Below are 22,051 nucleotides of genomic sequence, written 5' to 3'. Positions count from 1 at the left end.
CAGCTATTCTTTCCTTGCAAGTGGAGAGAGGTAAGGTCTGACTGCAGCTGACATCCATTGAGTGTGCTGAACATGCACAGATCTCCATGGAGGTGTTACATGATTTCATCAACCCATAAGGCAAGAGAACTAATGTTAAAATTTAAGTTCCTCTTGTTTTGCTGTAGTTCCAGCAAATGTCCAGATACCCAATGCAATAAATACAAGGGCAGCTGAGGAAACAAGACTTATGTCTAACCTGAAGTGCAATGCATATTGCATTACTGACCTAGGAGCAGAAAATGGGTGAATCTGTACACATGCACGCACACAGAGAAAGAGGAAAATACAGCAGAATGGTACTGCTTCTGGTTAGCATAGATGTTATTTACAAGATTCACATGGAAGGAGGATTTGATAAAACATACTTGAGTGTTTCTTCTGAAGTATTTTGAAAAATAGGTCTCTTGACAGCATGTTCAAGACCCACTATCTTGCAACTCAGAAGAATGAGTCCTGGCCACTTATCTCTAAAGAGACTGTGAGAAGGCAGAAGCTTAAAGCTGACTACATTTAGACAGGAAACTTCAGAGAGCAGGGTGAAATCGCATCACTTTCTGTAGGACTGGGAAAGGATTGGTGGCAGTCAACCTGGCTTCACTAAGAGCAAATCACGCCTGACAAATTTGGTGGCCTTCTATGGTGGGGCTGTGGTGTTAGTGGATAAAAGTGCCTGATGCAATCTACCTTTGATACATTCCTTTGCTCATTCTGATTAGGTAACTCATCTGAAATCTTGTCGTTGTATGGGTAGCATTTGGACGCCTGTTGTCTGATTCATGGTGATGTGAGCATTCGTGATTTACTACTGCTTGGTAACAAAAGTTTAATTTGCACATGATAAAAGCCGCATTAAATCACTGGCCTCTGATTAGCAGCTGAAAATCAATCAGGAGGGGCTTTTACTCCTGTCTCTTTGGCTTGAGATTGAAACATTTCATGCAGTAGCTCTGCTAGGGGTAAGCCGAGCTGCCTTACTAGCGTAATAAAATGCAGACCATCCTAAGGGGATGAGGGAGTTGCATTCCAAAACTTGCACTGCAAGCGACCAGAGTTTAATGGAAAACTTTGAAAAGATTCTATTAAAAAACAGTTTTCCTTCAATATATCATATGCTCTCTTTTATGCTTTCCCTGCTCCCTCTTTTTTTTTTCCTTACTGGCACAAAACCCAGGATCTTTGTTTTGACAGAGCTAATCCGCTCATGCTTTCATACTGGCCCTCGGGCTCCCCACCTGTGGAAAGATCCATGGGAGCAGAAAAACTACTGAGCGGTTGCCACATGCTCACCTTAAAGGGAAGAAATCAGTGGCCTCTCAGAGATTGGGACTCCAAACACTGTGCCTCCCGAGGACCCATGGAGAACATGAACTATGAGTCCTGTGCAACCTCCAGCCACAGCTTTTCCTTCCATATTGCCTTCTGGGATTTGCTCTCTTGTCAGCTGGGCTGCTTCAGGAGCTGTGCTGTATGGGCTGCCTTGCTGCCATGCTCCCTCCCTCTTCCCAAAGGCACACTCAGTGCTGACAATTCCTACCCACAAGCTTTGCTGGTGAGAAAGGTTTTGAGTAGCTTGCAACCACTGCCAAGTTTGACAGCAAGCTGCATAACAAACTGGTACAGCCCTGAGATCTCTCTGCTGCTTCTGTGGGGAGACAAGGGAAGATTTTATGGAGTGAAAAGTGATGGAGAGAGAATTAATTGCTTTGTGGCTCCATCAGGCAGCGTGTTTAAGGTGGCTAACATCAGGCATTGATCTGCTCTATAGAGTCTCTGCTTAGCCAACAAAAAGAGGCAAAGTCAAGTTCAGATGTTTAGGGCTTTGTATACAAGACTAAGCCCATAATTTATCTTAGCATCTTTGCCATTCGGCATCACACACAGCTAATCAGGGAAATAACCTGTGGTCATGATTGTTCTGTTATAGGAAGGGTTTGCTCCTGCTCATGGCTAGCATTTCTCTTTAAAGACTGCTGGTTTACGTCAGCCTTTGTATCTAGTAAGTGGCTGTGCCCAAGCAACACACTGAAAGTTAAGTTTGTCATGAAGGAGAACAAAGCTTAGCTCCATCTGGTCATGTCATCTCATCCCACCTCACGGAGAAAGAGGTCATTCTGACTTTGTAACATCCATGTGGGTTCCTGTGGCTCCTAGGCCAGGCTTATATGTCGTGGAGTCACTATGTCTAGCACAGGAAATTTTAATGCGTAGCATTTTAATCAAGGAAGCTTGAACTGAATGTTTTGTTGTGTGCTCAAGGAGTCTGAATCCTTCAAAGCCTTGAAGTACAGAACTGCAAAAAAAAAAGGCTGATGACAGTTCTGAGTCTTGGCTCCTCTGCTGTCAGTAGGAAAATCCCCATCCATTTCACTGGAGCCAGTGTTTTCATCCACTGTGTTTTCAGGCTCTGTACAGTGGTTTGCAAATGAGATCTTGCAGTCAGGAAGGTTAAAGAACTGTGGTAGCATGCAGAACATGTCTTATCCAGAGCTTTCTGCATACGAAGTAGCAGGCTAAGTCAAACTGACCAGAGACCAGAAACCAGGTCTCTGCCTCCTGACTGAGTCCTGTATCACCATCAAACTGTTATGTTCACCCTCTTTATTGAATATTGTATGGGACTATGGCTGCACTGCTGCTGTTTTAAGACAACTGTTCTTGGTGGGTAGGAGGACCTCTCTGTCAGAGTGAAGTCAAGTTAATGCCTGAGAGTGCCCACATGGTCTTGAGAACATGCAGAGCAAAAGCAGAGGTGCCTGGGGAAACATAAAAATGGGAACTAAATATCTAGCATGGATATCCAGCAAATAATAAATATCTATCAAACTAAATATCCAGCAAGATCAACCTCACCATGGGCAGGGCAACCGAGATGGGACTGCAGTTTTGCATTTGCGTGTTTGAATCCTGCCTAAATCATGCTTTATGTGCCCATGTCTTTGTATGGGTCTGGGCCAGGACCGCACAGAAGCCATAAAGCCAGGAACACAGTGGTTAATTAGAAAGATTCAGTTTAAGCTGGCTCTTATGCCACTTCTCACAAGTCCCATTTTTAGCAGTTATCTTTGATGAAGACCAAACAGGGAGACCTCTGAGACGAAATGCACTGTATGCTACAGGCTGGGAAGTGGCATGCTTATTGAGCCTGATTTTGCCAAAACAAGATTTTTAGCCTTTGTTTTGTAAAAGGAGCAAGATAAGGAGGAAAGCTGTTTTCTAAGTGGCCGTCTCCTGTGTGCCCTTTCCCTTGCTCTCTTTCTTTCATATTCCATCTGGTGCCAGTGACTTTTTAAATGCTCTGCAGCCACCTAGAGGAAAAATACGCTTGACTGAAGTTAATTTTATATGGGTTAAGCCACGGAGTGGGCTCTGCAGAGGATGAGAATGTGAGTTTCTAAACTAGCCAGCCTGTTTATTATTATATCACAAGGCCTCCTTTGAAATATATGCAGTGAATCATCAACAAAAGCAAAAGATAACTTCAGTTTATGTTTGCACTTCAGAAATATTTCCTGCTTCATGTTCTCATTGTTCTTGTTATAAAACATAACATATTTTTATGACAGATAGCATAGCAGGGCCACGGTATGTTTTGTCATTAGACAGAAGGAGGTGATCTGTTTTGAATTCTTTTTTTTTAGAAGATTGAAAACTTGCATTATTTTATATGCCTGTCTCATGGCTATGGCAATATGTTGTTGGTATGTCTACATGGTTTATGGTTCTGTAGGTTCTATCTAGGACATTCATAGTGCTCCTGGAAACCCTATGGCTTTTCCTCAAATGAGGACAGTCACACAGAATACGCTTGTGGGCTCTCTGTCTACTAAAGTGAAAGTTGGTGAACTCAGATTCATTTCGTCTATGCCGTGTTCGTTTGCACCATATGAAACATAATAGCAAAGCTCAGCTGTTGATTGAAAGTGCCACTTGGTTGGTGTAAAGCTAGATATTAAAACATGTCTGTCTTTTTGAAATGGAATTGGAATGACTGGGTTTTCTTCTCTTTAGATAAGAAATGACAGTTCACTCTCCACTTGTGCCTGAAGAACTGAGTCTGAGTGGACTCTTCTTTAAAAAACAAGTCTAGACATGGAGAAAAAGATAAAATTTTATTTATTATGTCAATTACATAATGCAAAGGCTCAAAACAGTGATGGGTTTTCCATTGTAGCTGTGCCAGAGGACACTGAAAATTCCATTACGATGGAGTGTCTCTGTCATAGGGCAAATTCAAATGAGCAGTGTAAATGCTAAGCTAAGTGTGTGCATGAAGTGAATAGAAATGTAAAAAACCCCTTAGGAAGTAACTTTCTTTCTGAGCATTAAACCCATAGAGCACCTAGAGTTTTTTTCACCAGAAGGCTTTGCATGATAAGCCATATCAGGTAGCATTAGACATACTGCTGCTGTAATCTTTACCAATTATTTGATGGGTAGTTGCATCAAATGTGTGATAGATGGGTGACTGTGGATATTAGTTAACTGAAGAAATAAATGTCTTCAGAAAGCAGGTTCCATCTTTTGAACCTTCAGTGTCAGGGTCTAGGTGGTACTCCTAAATTTGTCTCTGTATCTTTCTGTTGGTCCAAACTTCTTATTATAAATGACCTCTTTATAATGAGTTTGGAAACTATGTCTGTTCTCAAGCTGAGTTACTGTAGTCCTTGTCTTTTCCAGCCAGGTACACAAACCACAGATCATACAACATACAGGCAGACAAATCCTTTTTGCAATAACCTCACCAAAGAGGGTGGAACAAACTGTATGTATGTATGCTGCTCAAGCAGCAAGTAAAAGAGTATTTTTCGATAGGTACATTTCAGTGTGATGTTGGGTACCTGTTTGATATGGGTTAAGAAACTTGTGCTGTATGTCCTCTTTATTCTAATAATTCTGTTCTACACATTCTGTTTTGAACTGTTTCACTTCAAGCTAAATCTACACATGAACTCAAAACAACTCAAGTTCTCATGTGTACAGATATTTATTTCAAATGCCAGGACTTTAAAGGTTAAATTCTTCGTGGCCCAGCTCAACTGAAAGAGAAGAGGAGGAGGTGAAAGCTCTCTCCCACTTTCTGAAACTGAGTGGCAGTGCAAGGGGTCAGCTCTTCCAGGGCTGTGGGTGGCATTTCCATCACCTGCCAATGTTTCTTGAGCAATCCACTCTCTCTAAAGGTGGCAAGTCAACTGCTCAGCTGTGCTGTAACTTTCAGCTCTAGGAAATATTCTGAGTCATACCAGATGCTTCTTGGAGCCTAGCATGGGACTTCATTGTCTTCCTCAGTCATGGTTCAGCTATTTCCCTGCGGAGGGATTTTAGCCAGCCTTTCCATTCTGAGGATGAGAAAGAACATTTAAAGCCACAGATGCCTGTAAGTATCCAAGCGCAAGAGACAAGAAGCCTACTTGACATATTAGTAGATGTATTATCATGAAGAAAGAGGTAGGGGAGGTTGCTATGTTATTTTGTTCTTTATTTGGTTCTTCCTCATTACTCCCTTTTAAGTGCCTTTGCCACTGCTACTTCTAATTTAGCGAGATTGTAAGTAGGTGTCAGGGTAGTGCTGTACTGAGAACAGTCACTTTAAGCAGTTTTAGAAAATGTTCCAGAACATTTCATTGTTCTTTTTACCATATTCTTGTGGGTAATGTTGGTGAAGGCAATGAAACACAATTCTGGCACAGATTGCTCTTTCTATAAAAGTTAAAAATACTTTTTGGCTTTAACCAAGGCTTTTGGAGAATACTTTTAGTAGTACATAGTATAGGCTTGGGGTGATATTGTGCAGCACAGTACTTTTTTTTTTTTCAGGGGTCTACATGGGCATTCATTTATTCAGTGCCTGGAAAATACCATGTTTGGTTACCCTTTGTGAAGAAAGTATGGGTTTTGACTGCTTTTAAAGGATATGGATATGCAGAGAAATGAAAAATGAATTGCTGTTTGTTTCTGCTACGTTAGAAATTACCAACAATAATTACCACTTGCATTTACAGCATTCTTTTCCTGAGTTGACTGAAGTCCTCTAAATAACTGCTTTGAAAGAGTGCCTTGGCAGTCTTTCACACACAAGAATGTGGGTATCTTGTGTGATTCTGTTTAATTATCTCTGAGTATGAATTCTATATCTGGAGCAGAAACAATGGCACTCAGAGTTCAATTAGGACTCTTCAATATACGTGTAGCATGATTGCTATGCCCTAGAAATCTTAGATCACACACAGCTCTTGCCCTTTGGTGGAGTTGCATATTTTATAATTTCTTTCTGCTTGTCTCCGTGTGGCAATAGTGTCCATGGCTGAGTCAAAAGTCACACAAAAATTTGGAATCAGGATGGAATTTGAACGCGTGATTCAAATGCCTACTACTGCAAACTCCTCCTCTGCAATCTGCCAAAAACAACTGCGATATTCTCAGGCGTTATGGCCAATGCTATCTTTATAGAAATGAGATTTCCCCATGGAAAGCATATGCCTGCAGTAGATTTGCCATGCGCTCATGGAAGATGAGCTGTGAGTTTCCTTTCTGCTCCCACAGTTTTTAGGTTTTTTTTGGAGCCACTTCATCAGTGTGGGAGTTCTGGTACCATGGGGGAGTCTCCAGTACAAAACACATGTATGCTGCCTGCCAGTTTTACTGGGTACCCTCCCACTTTCCAGGAAAAAAGAGTTAAGGCACTTATGGTTTAACTTTGTGATGAATAACTTTATCAGATCCCCAAGGCAATGTTACCATTGTTATGATGTGTAGGAAAAGCATAGGGGGAGTGCAGATACAGTTACCTGGTCTTGGAAGAAATGATCCCTGAACATGAGTGCCTTTGCTGCATGAAGCAGTCTGTTCCCCAGGCAAGTGCTTTGAACAAATACTCAATAGATGTAAGGGCTTCTGTGTTTTCAGCAGCTTCCAAAACTACCTTCCTCATGAAATATTTGCTACTTTTGCATTAATACTAGTAAATTCTGGCAAAAGAGAGAATGATCTCAAGCCTCTGATCTCAAGCCTCAAAGCCATAGTCTTCAGCTCTACATACCTTGCTTCAATACTTCAGTAAGATTAAACATGCACATACAGACAAGAGAGAGCTTGCGATAGCAACAGCATGAGCCTTTCCATTATACATCAGAATATGGCTCAGCTTCTCCTTACCTTGTGAAACGACTTCTCTCTCTGGGACCATAAGTAATGGTAACTCGTTGAAACTTTGCAGGAAAACCAAACCAAACAAACTTTCTTGTAGCAACATAACAACTGGCATATGGCAATTTTCCTAACTAGTGCTAACTTAGACCAAGCTTTGTGCTAAAACCTCTGATTTGGCATATGCAATAATGAGTTATCCTAAGAAGTCTTGTCTCATGGGATGGTGGGGCTGGAAATCAGTTCTCCTCTCTAGGTAGATAACCCTTCAGGCTTTGGAAGTGTACAGCTTATCCCAGGTACAAACCCCTTTACCTTCTGATGCCTCTCTTCACATACATAAAACGAATGTAGTGATGCAATCTCTAATTGCTTTTGTAAAGTCTGTTGAGTCCTACTGGTAGAAAGAGGAAGATGTTTCCATTTGCATAGAGCCACTTCTTGAAGGCATCAGGAGGTTTGAAAAATGCCCTGCATCAAACTCCTGTTGCAAAATGTGGAAAAAAAAAAAACCCATCCATACAGAAATCGTCCCTCCTAAAATCCCAGACTGGTTTGAGTTGGAAGGTCCCCAAAGCTCATCCAGTTCCAACCCCCTGCCACAGGCAGGGACACCTTCCACTAGAGCAGGTGCTCCAAGCCCCATCCAGCCTGGCCTTGAACACTGCCAGGCATGGGGCAGCCACAGCTTCTCTAGGCACCCCATGCCAGAGTCTCACCACCCTGATGGTGAAGAATTTTTTTCCTAATGTCTCATCTGAATCTCCTCTCTGTCAGCTTAAAGCCATTCCCCTTGTCCTGTCTGTACATGCTCTTGTTGAAGCCCCTCTCCGGATTTCTTGTCGGCCCTTTTTAGGTATTGGAAGACTATTATAAGGTCTCCCCAGGTTCTGGTTGTGTATTTGTGTGTACTGCAAAGGAAAAGGAGCTGATCGTGTTCAGCAAGTAAACATCTGCCATTTCAGTCCTGCGTGGCACTGACTAAAGCTGTAGGCTTTGTTGCTCTGGTCTTTTCTTCTTCCTCCTTTTAATCATGCATGTAGCACAGGACTCGGTTCTTTGCCCTTTGTGGGACTTGGAGACTTTCCATAGTTTAATGTGAAAAAGGGCTGTTGCTGAAGGAGTGTGCTTATGCAGCTCTCTTTGAAGATGTGGCAGCAGAGTGTGTGTGTGTTTGTCTCCTCCAAGGGTGTGTCCCACAGCTGCCGGATGCCTTCACTTTCATGGATTTCCCCTTGCAGCAGTTGGTGATTATGCGTGCCTGATTAGCGGCATCTCTGACACACACCCTGCAGGCAGCATCCACAGCATCAAAAGGCATCACAGTGAGGCACTTGGTACCAGTTGAGGACTGAGAGGCTGGCTGTGCTTTGGTGCTTATTTGGAGCAGGGTCTCCAGATAAAGCACACCATCACAGATGAATGTAAATCTGTAAATATGTCCTTAAAAGAAATGTCATTTTGTTTTGGATGACAACATCATTGCCTCTCTGTATGATTTCACTGAGAGCAGAGCTAAGCTGCCCAGAAGTATCTTGTGTATATTTCCGTAGCTGGTAAAATGGCTTCTTTTATAAGTAACTTGCCCTGCAATCTTATGAGATTATTTCTGTATGACTGTAATGGATTTATATTGAAGCTTCATTTAAGCAAATATTTTGGTCTTGGTAAAGTGTCAAAATACCGTGGAAGACCCAAAGTCTCTGTTAGTGTGCAGTGTGGTACCTTGTTAGTACAGCTTCATTATTGGCTTAATTCCAGAGTTATACTAGAAGTTTATTTTCCTGTTGTTTGTCAGTCAGATTAGAGTACAGCTAAACCTCTGCATACATGCAGTTAGTGTCACCGAATCTATTTATCAGACCCTGCTCCTTCAACTGCCAATCCATCTAACTACAATTAATACTAATGCGTTAAACTTGCCACCAAGGAATTTCATTAAGGGAGGAAAAAAAAGGTTTATTTTGATTGATACTTCTTAGCAGCTGTGGATATTGTTTCCTTTACCCTCATTTTTCGTTTAATGGTAATTAATATATTCTTAGAAATAATTAGTAATTGTAATTCATTAATAAACCTGCCACAATCTGATGATTGCTCCTTAGCCACGCTTAGGGCTTGAGCCCAGCAGCTGTCAACAGAATTGAAAACTTCAGGAAAATAAAAGCTACCCAAGTAATTAGGTATGTAATGAATCAGAGGATTGTGTTGCATGGGGCGTGCTACCTTCTTTAGTGGACACACATGCTGAACACTGCAGCATATTGTGTTAATTCCAGCCAAACTGGAGATGTTTCACTCTGGAGTAAAACTCTGAGAATCCAGAGCGAAACACTGAATTGGAGCAGCCTTGAACATCTCTGGATGCCAAGGGTTAATGGTGTAGTGTCACTCACATATATACAGGGGCAAAACTCCATGCAACCTCTAAGAGGTTGTGCTCCTGCAGACCAAAACAGTGCCCTGACCTCCTTCATCCCCCAGACCATGCCCAGGCTTTATCAGGCTGAGTGCTAGTCTTGCCACCAACGTATTGATGGTTAAGAAGACTGTGTGGCTGATGGTGGTATCTTGCCACGATGGAAGCATCTGGGATAGCTGGTATTGCATTGACTCAGTGCAGAAGGTGGCATCCCCCTCTGGATAGTGGAAATATATTTATGCTCTAGAAAGCAGAGGCAGTACCTCAGGTTTATGATTTTATAATTTCTAAGGCAGGAAGTCGGTGAGCACATAGCCAACCTGGTACTGGCAAACATTCCTAAATAACACAGAGTTTAATAATAACTAAATCTGCATGGAGAGCAGTAAATTGTGATTGATAAAGGAGGTTAGCACATGGACAAAAAGATGATGAAATTGTATCTTAATAATTTAATTTGTATCTGTGGGCAAGGCTATGTAGGGACAGGGCAAGGGGGAATGGCTTTAAACTGACAGAGGTGAGATTGAGATGAGCTCTTAGGCAGAAGTTCTTCCCTGTGAGGGTGGTGCGACTGCCACAGGGTGCCCAAAGAAGCTGTGGCTGCCCCATCCCTGGCAGTGTTCAAGGCCAGGTTGGATGGGGCTTGGAGCAACCTGCTCTAGTGGAAGGTGTCCCTTCCCATGGCAGGGGTTGGAACTGGATGAGCTTTGGGGTTCCTTTCAACCCAAACCATCCTCTGGTTCTAAGATTATTACAGTCTCCCTCTGTGCTAATAATTTGCTGCACCAGCAAACTAGCATCTACTTCACTGTAAAATGAGACACACCTCTTAAATGCTGTGGGGTATATGGAGCAGTGCCAGCTGCAGGGATGCTAGCAAGACATCACAAACATGTTGTGGCCAAAGGAAACAGTGTAAACTCGTTTAGTGTGTCACATAAAAAGGTGACCCTTTGTGCTTATACAAGGCCTTTTATCAGCTAACAACATCAAACAATGCCAGGGATGCTGTGCTAATCTGTTTCTTGCAACCCATCAGCTGCAATACCCATACAGCAACATCTGTTACTGGGAAAGATGTAAAGGGACCTACCGCAGAACTAAAGTGAAATAAAATTGCATCTTCCCCAGAAAGTAAAGTTATTTCAAATGAAAACCGTTGGTTTGTAGAAACAAGCATGTTGTAGACTTGCTCCAAAGCAATTCTGTTTGCTCACAGTAAGCACGTATCAGTAATTGCAGGACAGATAACCTTTTTATGTTAGCGTTTACATTGCGTATTTGTCACACAGTGAATTTTTAGGTAATTTTGTGTTGGGGGTCCACTGAGAGCAACATGAAGGAAAGCTCATGGAAATGTCAAGTACAACTGTCAGGTTTAACCATGTGAATGGTCACTGAAAGAGCCGGTGACTTTGGGAAGGGTAAATACTCCTCTTTAAGCAGCACTGTTGGATATGCAGAAACAAGCTTGTATGTGTTTGAAGGACCGCTGATTCTCTCTCGTAGTTTTGAATAAAGATTTCCCAGTGACACTAAAGCATTGTATGGCCATTAAGGCTCCTAATTACTCTGAGGTGCTTGCACCTTTTCCAAGCTATTACCTACTCAGCTATAGGGAAAGTTTCTGGAAAATTAAACCTGTATCCATTCTTTTTCTATAGGCAGTTAAAATTTTGGTCCACAGCAAGAACAGTTAACACGGAGAGCTCATTTTTACTTCAGACCTTGGTCTTTCTAGAGGATTTGCACCTCTCACAGACGTAGAAAAGTCCCTGAATGTGCATGGAGCAGAGGAACACCCAAGGTGCATGCACAGAGCTACTTCTGCAAAGCAGAGGAACTGAAAGCATGATTTTCAGAGGGCACCTTGTCCCTGCATTCTAATGATTCCACTCAGAGCAGTAGCTACTTGGCATTTCTGAATTTGCATTGGTGTATTTGCTGAAGCACCCAAGCATTCTGCATATGCAGAAACTGCTGACTGCAAGTCTGCTGGCTCTTGACAGTTACAGTTTAGGTCTGTGCCAAATGGGCACACACTCTGGATGAAATAACTTGAAATATAGTGGTGACACACACAGTAGCAGTTTCACTTTGAGCCATGTTAGCAGCTTTGCTCCCTGCCACGTTTTGTGATGATTCCATCTTATGCAATGGAAGAAGAGGGTGATATTAACAAGTGCCTGTGGGATTTCCTAGCATGAGAACTGCTCAGTTATGCTGCATCACCCCTGCTCCTTTGGAGTCTCTTCAAGTCTGGCATTTAGTAGTGATGCTGCTGAGAACACAGGCATTTAGCTATGTTGGAGCCTTCAAAGCCAAGGGGAGGTTGGGGGTAACCTAGTAGAAGGCACCATTTCTCATCCTGTGTATGGACGGGCATGTGCTTATTACCTGCAGAACTCATCCACTTAACAATGCTTCTGTTATTATTGGTATAATTGTTAAATTACTACTTTGCAGGGAATAAGAAAGAAGTCTTTATCTTGTGTTGAAACACAATTGTTGCAAAAATGGAGTTTGCCTTCTCCCACTGTGGTCTTGGTACTCTCTGCCTGACATTTATTGTATCCTCTATGTTTTTCTGCATGGTTGTCTCCCTGATGCCCTTGCGACTTTCTGCGTCAGAGCGACACATTAAAAAAGAGCTGAGCCCTTGGGATGTAACAGCAGAGACGTGTTTAACTTCCCTGCCTTTTAGCACAAGTTGCTGCGGCATTGAACTCCATGTGACTGGAAAGTAAACAGCTCCAAACCTCGAGCAGGTATCTACCAAAGCTTTCCCTGATTCTCTCTTCTGGGGCTTTGTTCTGCAGGTCCTGTGTGACTGACATGTGTGAGTGCCCGGTTCATAAAAACTGCTACTGCGAGTCATTCCTGGCATATGCTCGAGCCTGTCAGAGGGAAGGGCTCAAAATCCACTGGGTACCGGAGCAGAACTGTGCAGGTAGGTGTTTTGGGACTGCTTCTTTGTAAGCCAGTGCAACAGTGCTTTTACTGTTGGAGGAGGATCAAAAATGAACCATCTAGAAAGGACCAGAATTGTACCAGCAGGGAGCTTGCATACTGAGTTATAGAGAAAGACCTTAGGAGGAAAGATTTGTGACCATCAAATACTAGAAATGTTTATTTTGCTGCAAACTTTTCACTTCTAATGCCACCTGTCTTAATTTTATGTATTTCCAGGAAGAAGTACATGCCTTTTTCTTTCAGGATATGTAAACAGTTGATTAAGGCCAGGTTGGATGGGGCCTGGGGCAACCTGGTCTAGTGGAAGCTGTCCCTGCCCTTGGCTGGGGGTTGGAACTGGATGAGCTTTTGGGTCCTTTCAAACTCAAACCATTCCAGGATTCTGTGATTACAGACAGTGTTTAAACTCCTTTGACCTTCTGTTAAACACAGCTGTATTTCCAGGGACAACATGCATATATGATTGGAGTAGGTTCAACGAGGGAAGGAGAGAGAATGTATTTCATGGGAATATTAAAATTCAAACCTGCATTATCTTTGGTGCTTGGACCAGATTCCCCATGTGATTAGGGCTGCATTAATTGCCAGTGATTGGGCATAATTGTTTCTGTGAGAAGTGGTGGCCTGTGGTTGTGGTCACTTGAAGTAAAATGCAATATTGCAGATTAATATTTCCCCTGATGATGGTCTCACTAATTTAGGACATTCTATAATGGCATCGGTTTGCCTGGAAGTGTATTCAGGTTTATGTAAAGCAATTGACAGTAGTTGGAAAAAAAAAACAGACAATGAGAGAAGGATACTCACTGCTGGTCAAAGAGCTATTGCTCTGTGGTCCGTTCTGGTGATCATGTGTGGCTCAGGGTCTGCTCTCTCAACTTCAGTTTCCTTTTCTGTTGAAGTCACGATAGCAGGGATGAGGGAATGACAGAGCACATTTCACTTGATTGGCTGTTCCCAAAAGGTTCTTTTTCCTTTTTTTTTGCAAAGTTACATTAAAATCCAATCAGGGTGTGACTAAGTGAAAGCCCTACTCAAGGATGTGGTCTCAGACATACAATGTATGTAATTTTAATCTATTGATCTGCTAGCATCCTGACTTTAGTTATTCATTTTTTTGTCCAAAGCACTTCAGACTGAGACCTTACTCTGGCTGATGCTGTAAAAGGAATAAAACCCCCAGTCCCTGCCTTAAGGAGTTTATACAAGTGCTGGCATATCACGACTTAACTAATTGAAGCTTCTTTTCACATTTTTTTTCTGGCATTTTACCAAAGACAAGAAAAGTTTCTGAGGCAAAAACAGTCCTTGAGAGAACATTACGAAGGAATTTAAATGCACATCTTTCATTAAAGCTAATGAAAGAACTGCTTAAATCCACCCAAGTTTTTAATCTCAGTGCAGGCTTCTAGAGGGAAAGGGGAGATATTGTTAAGCAGAAGATACTGATAAGCTGTATCGGTCAAGTACCCTCAAAACACTTAAGCATCCAGTATCAGAAAAGTAGCACCATCTTCTACAGTAAATCATGCAGTAAGCATTACATTAAAGTGCATCCACTGCACTCCATAATTTACCAGCAGCCAGCATCAAGATTTTAATCTTTAACTTGTTTTTTTTTTTCACCCCAAAACTTTTAGTTACAATTATTGTGTCCTAATTATGGATAGAAGTTCCTGGGTATGAAACAATATATCCGTAATAAAATTTTAGCGCTCTGTGACTTTCATTTCCTGCTTGACATTTCATAGCTAGTGGGATACTTCGAAGAGCTGTGTTCTGATGAAAATGGAGTATGCTTATTAGTAAAGTCAGGTTTTAATTATTCTTTTGTGTGTTATAAAACCAGATCTTGTGTGGCTGCCAGTTCCTCTACCCTGACTGCTGTATGCTTAGCTCATTTTTACAACCTTCAGAAAGCTTGTGTTGTCTGGAGGGCCAGCCAAACAGGATGCTCAGGAGGCTGAATTACATGTCTTGTTCCCTGCCTGCTCTTCTTCTTCCCTCAGTGCAGCAGCATATTCTCCTCTCAGTGCTCCACAAAATACTCCTGTTCAAGGTTTGCTGTCCTTTGAGCTTGGCTTGGTATGGAGAATGTCAGCTGTCATTTAACTGGAGGGGTGAAGAGAAGAAGCTAATGAGTAAGGAATATGCTTAGGGTAGGAAAAGGTTTGTGAGATCCACATGGGAACTGAGAGGATTTGGAAAGGAATATGGGTTTCTATGGGAAATAGTGGGAAGTGAGACCTGTTAGGACATGCACATGAAGAAATATGAGTGATGGAGAAAAAAAAATGCCAGGAGACCCAGCATGAGGGACAGAAGAAATAAAACAAAGTGATACAAGGTGTAAAATAAAGGATACAAATGGAAGAGGTTTGAAGAGAAAAGGAAATAGAAAAAAAAAAAAAAAGGGGGGGGGGGGGGGGGGGTGTGTTAGCCCAAGAAAGGCCAAGCAAGCAGTTTATAAAGTGCAATTAAGTAATCTGAAGTGGTGAAAGACTTTGGGCCATAGTAATTTCACATTGAATTTTTGAGGGAACTGAGAGAAAGACGACTCAAGGATGGCAGATGGCAATAACTCCCTGTCATGGGCATGACTATACAGGCAAGAATAAAAAGCAGATATGGACTATAATAAAGTGCAAAATCCACATGGTAGCACTGATGTGCTGACACGCTCTAACAGCCTCATAAAAACTGAACAATTTTCTCTTTTTCCTATGTGATTGGCTAGACTAGAGGAGGATGAGTGTATATATGATTTTGACTCTTCTCTCCCTGGTCCCCTCTTCTCTGCTGTGGAATTTTCTGGCCAAAGTCACTCTTTTTCCCTGCTATATGTTGCTTTCCTTTAATTGCTTTATTGCGTGTGAGTACATATCATAAGGCTATTCTGACATTTCAGTGGAAACTCATTAAAAACTAAAAGTTGAAAAGATTTACACAAGTGTATCATTAAAAGGTCAGTACCCAGATCTGTTGCCTTCTGCTATGTTAGAAAGGGAGACGTTGTGAATTACAAGCACCACGGGTAACATTCGGTTTGGAAGTCCTACAGAACAACTCAAAAGCCCATATTGTTCAACACCAGCAGAAGCAGGACGATTCCTTGATGCACAAATTAGCTTAGGAATTTCTGTGGAATCAGATTTACCAGATATCATCCACCAAGGGAATCCTTCAGCAGTTCCATGTTAGGTGTTTTGGCTTTTGTGTTGGGGAACAAGAATTCTTCCTAAATAATTACAGCCATGTCTACAAAGACAGGCGCAGACAGATACAAGCCTTCTCTATGAAGCTGCCAAACTGGCTGGAATAAACCAGCCCTGGTCTGAAAACTGTATAGCCTTATTAGGCAGGGTTTATTAGCTCAGGCACAGTACTGTATTTATGTGTCTATATGGCTTCTGGACTGGAGCTGGCTATCATCCTGCCAGCTCAGAAAGTGGTCTGAGGAAGCTCACATCTGTCATGCCAAACACATGTTCTAGAAGAAGAGTGGAAAAATCCTGTTGGGACTGGTAACATTGCAAAATGCAGTATTATTAGTAACTTTTGTGCTTTGGGGTTGGGTTTTTGAATTATTATTTTTTTGCTAGTGCACTAAGGAAGTTATTACTAACAGAGATTGGCTATTTAAGAGAGGAATTTGCCTTAAAAGACGGGTGCAATGGCATCACTTCTGTTTTCCATGTTTACATGGTACTGATTCATTTCAGCAGGCCCCAGGAAGCCTACTGCAGAATGTGTTTATTTTTATTTTTTTAAAGTGTTGATGAAGTGGAATGTTCTGGATCAATCACACCACATGTTAGCAACTGAAGCACTCAACAATAAAAACCATCCAGGAAACAGCAGCCATTGTACTTTCCTGATTTTCCCCTTGACAACGAGTTAATAATGCCACTCTGTACTGCCTACAGCAGAAAATAAAGTCACGTTATCTTCTACATGGCATCATCTGAAGGAGAAGGAGGTGTTTTGACATACCATATCCATGTGTGGTAACGCAGAGCTGGGGACTACTTAGAGATGCCACTGCTGCTGAAGGCAGGCTGTAGTATGTTCTCATTTGCTCTGGGCAGAGATGAGGAAGTGGAAAGGAGACCTTGGCCAACTTTCCTGAAACCCACTGGCTGAGGCACTAAACAGAGCTCAGGTGGAACAAATGAGCTGGCTGTTACTGCAGTGAAGCTTTGTGGGATGAAACCTGTACAGCCTAAAAATGGAAGCTCACAGACCTTTCTATACGGAAACTGCATGTACTGAAGGCAGATGTTTCTGTTTGTGATTGGTCCATTAGAGATCCTTCGAAGGGAAACTCATTTTCAGAAGGAGGGACGGAAGTTTCTAGGAAACAGTCCTCTTAAAGAATTGACATTGTGTGGAAAATCGCTATCCATCTTTGAACATCTCGGTCTACTTTTCTGGACAGTTAATACATTGTTTACAAACACATTTTAATCTCCCATTTTATAGAGATTCAGTCACTATTCTTAACACAGTGTGTAAGTGGAGAGTTTGTCATGAATCTAATATTTTACTTTACTCTTATTGCTTGCATGTTTTTCCCATCTTCTGTATTTCCTGTTTCATTTAGATTTCATTTTAATTATTCCTGTTGTTTGTTCCTTCTTCAGTGTACATGAAAGTTATCATGCACAGCAAGAGAGAAGGGGAAAGGTGGGAAAAAAAGTGCTCAAAACATCTGTTCCCACAAGCTGAATAAGCCTGTCTTGAACATTGCTGACACATGTTTTTTTTCCAACCTGCTCTAAAGGGATATGCAGTAAAAGGTGTATCCTGGAGTTTTTGGGTAGCTTGCTCTGGTACTTTCTCATGCTGAAAGCTAGAGAGCTTTTCTGTCCCTAATATCTACCTAAAATCTAGTATCTGTCTAATATTTAGCTGTTGATTCTTTGTAACTCCTGGGTATTTTTCTGCTGTACTACCCATTTTTTTGTTTGTTTATTTAATATATGTGTCCAGAGAACTTTGTATGCATTCCTGACAGAATTCCTTCTTCAAGGTTACTTTTCACATATACATAAATATCATAAAAATCATAAGAAGTAGAACTTGCAAGAAGTTGATGCTATTTTGAAGATCACCTTGTCACTGGTGAGGAGGAACCCCTTAAATTTATGATGCTTTAGCACTAAGACTTCCATCCTCTGTTATACATTCTTATACATATTTAACCAATATCTTTCTGCCTATTTCTCTTTACGAATAATAATAGTGCTGTAATGGCACTCTAAGGCAAATCCTCACCACGGAACAGCATGCTTCTGTCCATAACAGAACTGGTCTTTAAAAAATCTGGACTTTCTATCTCTCCCAAAATGGAGGAAACCTTCTTAATGCAACCACCTCTCTGTTAATGGAAAGAGATGATTCTGGATTCTTGAGAATCCCTTACCATCTATAAACTATTAGTACTTGGTTTTACCATCACCACAGCCATTAGAAAGAATAACGGACTTCTATTCATTATCAAAGCATGTATTATTCTCCATACTAAAAAGTCAGGATATAAAATGTTAAGAGTTTAAATATTGATCTTGAGGGGATAGAGAGCTTTTAGCTGAGCCCTCAGTGGTCTCTTATGTTGGAAATGCATTGAACTGTCAACTACATAAATCAATGAATAGATACTGGGATCATTAAGTACAAGAATTCTCATTCTCAGCGATCCCTTGGTAAAATAGCATAAAGCATGGAAATAACTGATTTTTATTGTTTTGTTGTGGTTTAGAAATGGTGCTGCGGAATTAACAGCATTGTTCGAATCTGCTGCAACATGCATTATTGAAAGTATAATCTTAGGGCTAGAAAATCCGACATGGTGAACAAGTCTCTTTCCTTCCTGTAGGAGTGGGACTGATAATAACTGTCTGTCCTTGTAAATGTTTCAGGAATCTTTGATAAATTATAGTAACACATAAATGAACAATGTCAAGCCTTAAATATAGAGCATAGATCTGCTTATAGATACAAACCTTACCAAAGCTTTATATACCATCATCTGTGTTAAAATACTCAAAATAAGTTAAGACTGCTAGGAACTTGATACCTTTTGATTAGGAAATTTGCTACCATTGTATTTGTGATGTAAAGTAGTGCTGAATTTAATGTACTGCAATCACATGAGTAATTTTTTTCCTCTAGATGATCGCCATAGCAAAATGTGGGGTTTGATATTTGCAGTAGAAACCAAGCAGATAGCTAACTTTCCTTGTGGCCTTTCTGTAATATGGTATTTTGTTCCTTTTAACTGTCTTACAGCAACTCAGTGTAAACACGGTGCAGTTTATGATACCTGTGGTCCAGGATGTGTCAAAACATGTGACAACTGGAACGAGATTGGCCCATGCAACAAGCCCTGCATTGCAGGATGCCACTGTCCAGCAAATCTAGTTCTTCACAAAGGAAGATGTATCAAGCCAGTCCTGTGCCCACAGCGATGACATTAGTTCTCTTCCCATGGACATTAATGCGGGTGGTCACTGACCCCTTTGATGCTCACAGCCAGTGAAAGACTCCAGCTGTTTGTGTGCAGATACTGCAAAATACACATCTAATCACAGATTGTAAATATGCTCCTGTGTGTGTATTTGTGTGTTTATGTATACACACATGGCGCCTAGAAAGATATATAAATGTATACTGTGTGTATGTACATACACATATCTATACACAAGTGCCCTAAAACGTAAGTACAACCCATATATTTATATATATGTCCACACACTCAAATATACATCATTTCTATATATCATAGAAGGATGAATTATTATATGTATATTTTTTGCTATAAAGTTTATGTATTATTATTTCTAGGACCGTGATCTGTAAGTCATTGTATAAATAAACCAGGTGTTTTTAATATAATATACTGGCATGAAAAGATTGGATGACTTTGCCATTGCATAAATTTGTCGTTTCCAAGGAAACTTTTCTAGGGCCATAGCACTGCCAGACTGGATTAGTTTCAACACAGAACCTGGATTTACAGTTGTACAGGAAACACATTTCTCTGGAGATGGAGGATTTATCTAGGAATATTTCATGCGTACCTTAGAGCTGCATAGCGATTGGTGACAGTGCTTAATCAGGCACAGAAAGCTGGGGATTGGCCTTTATGCTTTACTGAAATTACTGTGCAAAATGATTTCCAAAGCTGGTTGGCCAGCTGCCAGCAGAGAGATATTTCTTTCTGGAACAGCGCCAAAGAGTCAGGGGCCAGACTTTCAAAAGTGTTCGGCACCCAGCAGCTTGCTTTGAAAACCTGACCACTTCCCATTTCATATCCTAATGCCCCGTCTCTGCTGTTGTGTTTGGCAGTAGCTGTGAATACACAATAAGGAGCTTGAAGAAAACAGTCATGTACATATTAGCCCCTTTAACATGTTTGAAACTGCTGGGTTTGTTTCATATTTCACCCAAATATTATGCAGAGAGCAAATCCCACTGTGAATTGGAGTGTTTGATTTCAGCGTGCCTTAAAACATGAAATAATGCTGAGTTTAGTAACTCATTTCATTTATCAGGATGGTTTAGAAGAAAGACAAATTCACCCCAGCAAAAAAACAGTAAAGAATGTCAAATGCTAATTGGAAAACTGCAATTTATTTCCTTACCGGTCTTTTGCTTGAGGTTTATGAACATGTGGGCTTTGTGAAGTTTGCATGACTTTTGAAGTCTCCCAGGGGAGAAGCAATAATATGGGATTTCATTAGAAACTGTTAAAAAAGCCATACAACTTTCTCAAGCCTGGAGGAGAGGGGGGAGGGTGTTGGACTACTTTTCTTCCACTGGAAAACCTCTTGTAGAGCCTGATAGAATGGTCTCTGGAGATGACAGAAATCTTTGGGCATCTGATTTAGGTTTATAATGAAGTAATATCCTCCCACATAGCTACTTCTGTTATGCCTTGTGTTGAAATTGCACATTGTAATGCTTTGAACAGTTTTATCCTTCAATTCTTCACTCTCCAGGAAGTTTTGCGGGGTCTGAGTTTACAGTGAGTGAGTGGGTGCAACACGCTTGGGTTGTACAATCTGCCTGCAGTCCCATCCTGGAGGAGAATGCTAAGCGAGACCAGTTAGCTTAGGTACCACGCTAACCAAAATGCTGCACCACCACAGTGTTAAAGAGAGCTGGGCAAATAATGCCAGGGGTGTTCCATGGATCTTTATCCACATCTTAAATAAACTCAGCTTGATCTTTTTCTGTCCCTTTGCATTCATTTTCTCAGAACAGTTAAATAATTTGGTTTTACTGGCAGGAAGGGTTTTGAAGCCACACACACAAGTGCACTGGGAAGCAGAATTGCAAATGTGCAGATCCTATCAGAGCAGGAAACTACAAGAGTTTTATGTGTCCCATGTGATAATTGAATGGCAAAGCTAAAATTTAGGACAATTGCAATAGGTCCAAGGAGTTAAAATATAAAATGGCAGTCATTAAAATAGTTCAAAGCATCAGTTAGACAGAAGAAATTTCAGCTTGTTGGTGTCTGATGCTGAGATAGGGGGCTAAGCCATTACAAAGGTTATTTGCCTACCTCTATTTTTAGGATAGATTTTCATTACTGGTAGGTTTTCATTACTTACTGCTCAGTGTTTCCAAAATAAAAATACAGGCAAAGTGAATTGCACACAGGAATGGTGTGAGCTGTCCTTCCCTTTTCTTCTGACTGATAAAGGTGAGTGAAAGGTGAAGGGAGAGCCCTCCAGCTCTCTCAATCCACTGATCACATTCAAGCAATACTTAACTGGTGCCGGGTGAAGAGGGGGACAAATTCTATTTTGGAATCCTGAAAGAGTTCATTTTGAAGCCTGACCTAGAGGTCTTCTCAAAATGAGAACTCATTCCTTGGTTTAGCTTTTTCACATCTGCCTAATTAAGGGTAGCCCCCTGCTTTTCCCTTTAGTGATGTAGGCTGAGGAACGTGGTTTCATTTCTAAGCTGTCTGATTGCACCCTTATGGTGCTGTAGAGCGTTTTCCTCCAAACTCTGCAGATTTCAAGGCAATGATAAGGGTTCACAGGTACAGTCTAAGCAGTTCTGCTTTTCTAGACATTGCCCCTGAGCTTCAACTTGGCATAGGTTTTATATCTCTATCTGTACTTATTGTGTGCCCAGCTGAGCTATTATGACCGGATCAGTCCCAGCCTCGGCCTGTCTCACTCCACTATCCTGTTTGCTTTTCTTCTTCCAGGCTATTTGAAAGTTGAAAGTCTAGTCCAGTAACATCAATAATAACATTACCACTGGCCTCATAGAGTTTGAGTTGTAGCCCATCTTCCTCATTAGTGCCGCATTCTTTCTAATTTTGCTGTCTTGGCTCATGAAATACTGCCCTTGGATGCTAGGGCTCATGAAATATTACCCCTAGGATGTTAGACCTGGAAACTTCCTGCATACCACCGGGGACTTATTTTTAACAAAATTCACTGA

The 22,051-nt window shown here is 41.3% G+C and overlaps 1 protein-coding gene across 5 annotated transcripts in view; it reads left to right on the top strand.

Moving 5' to 3' along the window:
- The window catches only part of BMPER (BMP binding endothelial regulator), a 146,953-nt gene extending 126,135 nt beyond the window's left edge, over positions 1-20,818 (top strand). For 4 of the 5 annotated variants that reach the window (XM_057425758.1, XM_057425757.1, XM_057425761.1 and 1 more), the window contains 2 exons: positions 12,430-12,560; positions 18,875-20,818. In XM_057425758.1, coding sequence (XP_057281741.1) covers positions 12,430-12,560; positions 18,875-19,056 — 313 coding nt within the window. In that variant the 3' untranslated portion in view covers positions 19,057-20,818. Of the gene's footprint in view, positions 1-1,966; positions 2,055-12,429; positions 12,561-18,874 lie in introns of those variants that run through there. The other variant, XM_057425760.1, reaches the window with a different exon arrangement.
- Positions 20,819-22,051: the final 1,233 nt, after the last annotated feature.

The sequence above is a fragment of the Pezoporus wallicus genome, unplaced genomic scaffold, assembly GCF_028554395.1.
Source record: "Pezoporus wallicus isolate ANWC-B61680 ecotype Strahan unplaced genomic scaffold, APGP_CSIRO_Pwel_v1 contig_7820, whole genome shotgun sequence".
NCBI lineage: Eukaryota > Metazoa > Chordata > Aves > Psittaciformes > Psittacidae > Pezoporus > Pezoporus wallicus.
The sequence above is the reverse complement of the archived record's forward strand: the minus strand, read 5'-3'. Positions and strand labels throughout refer to the sequence as shown.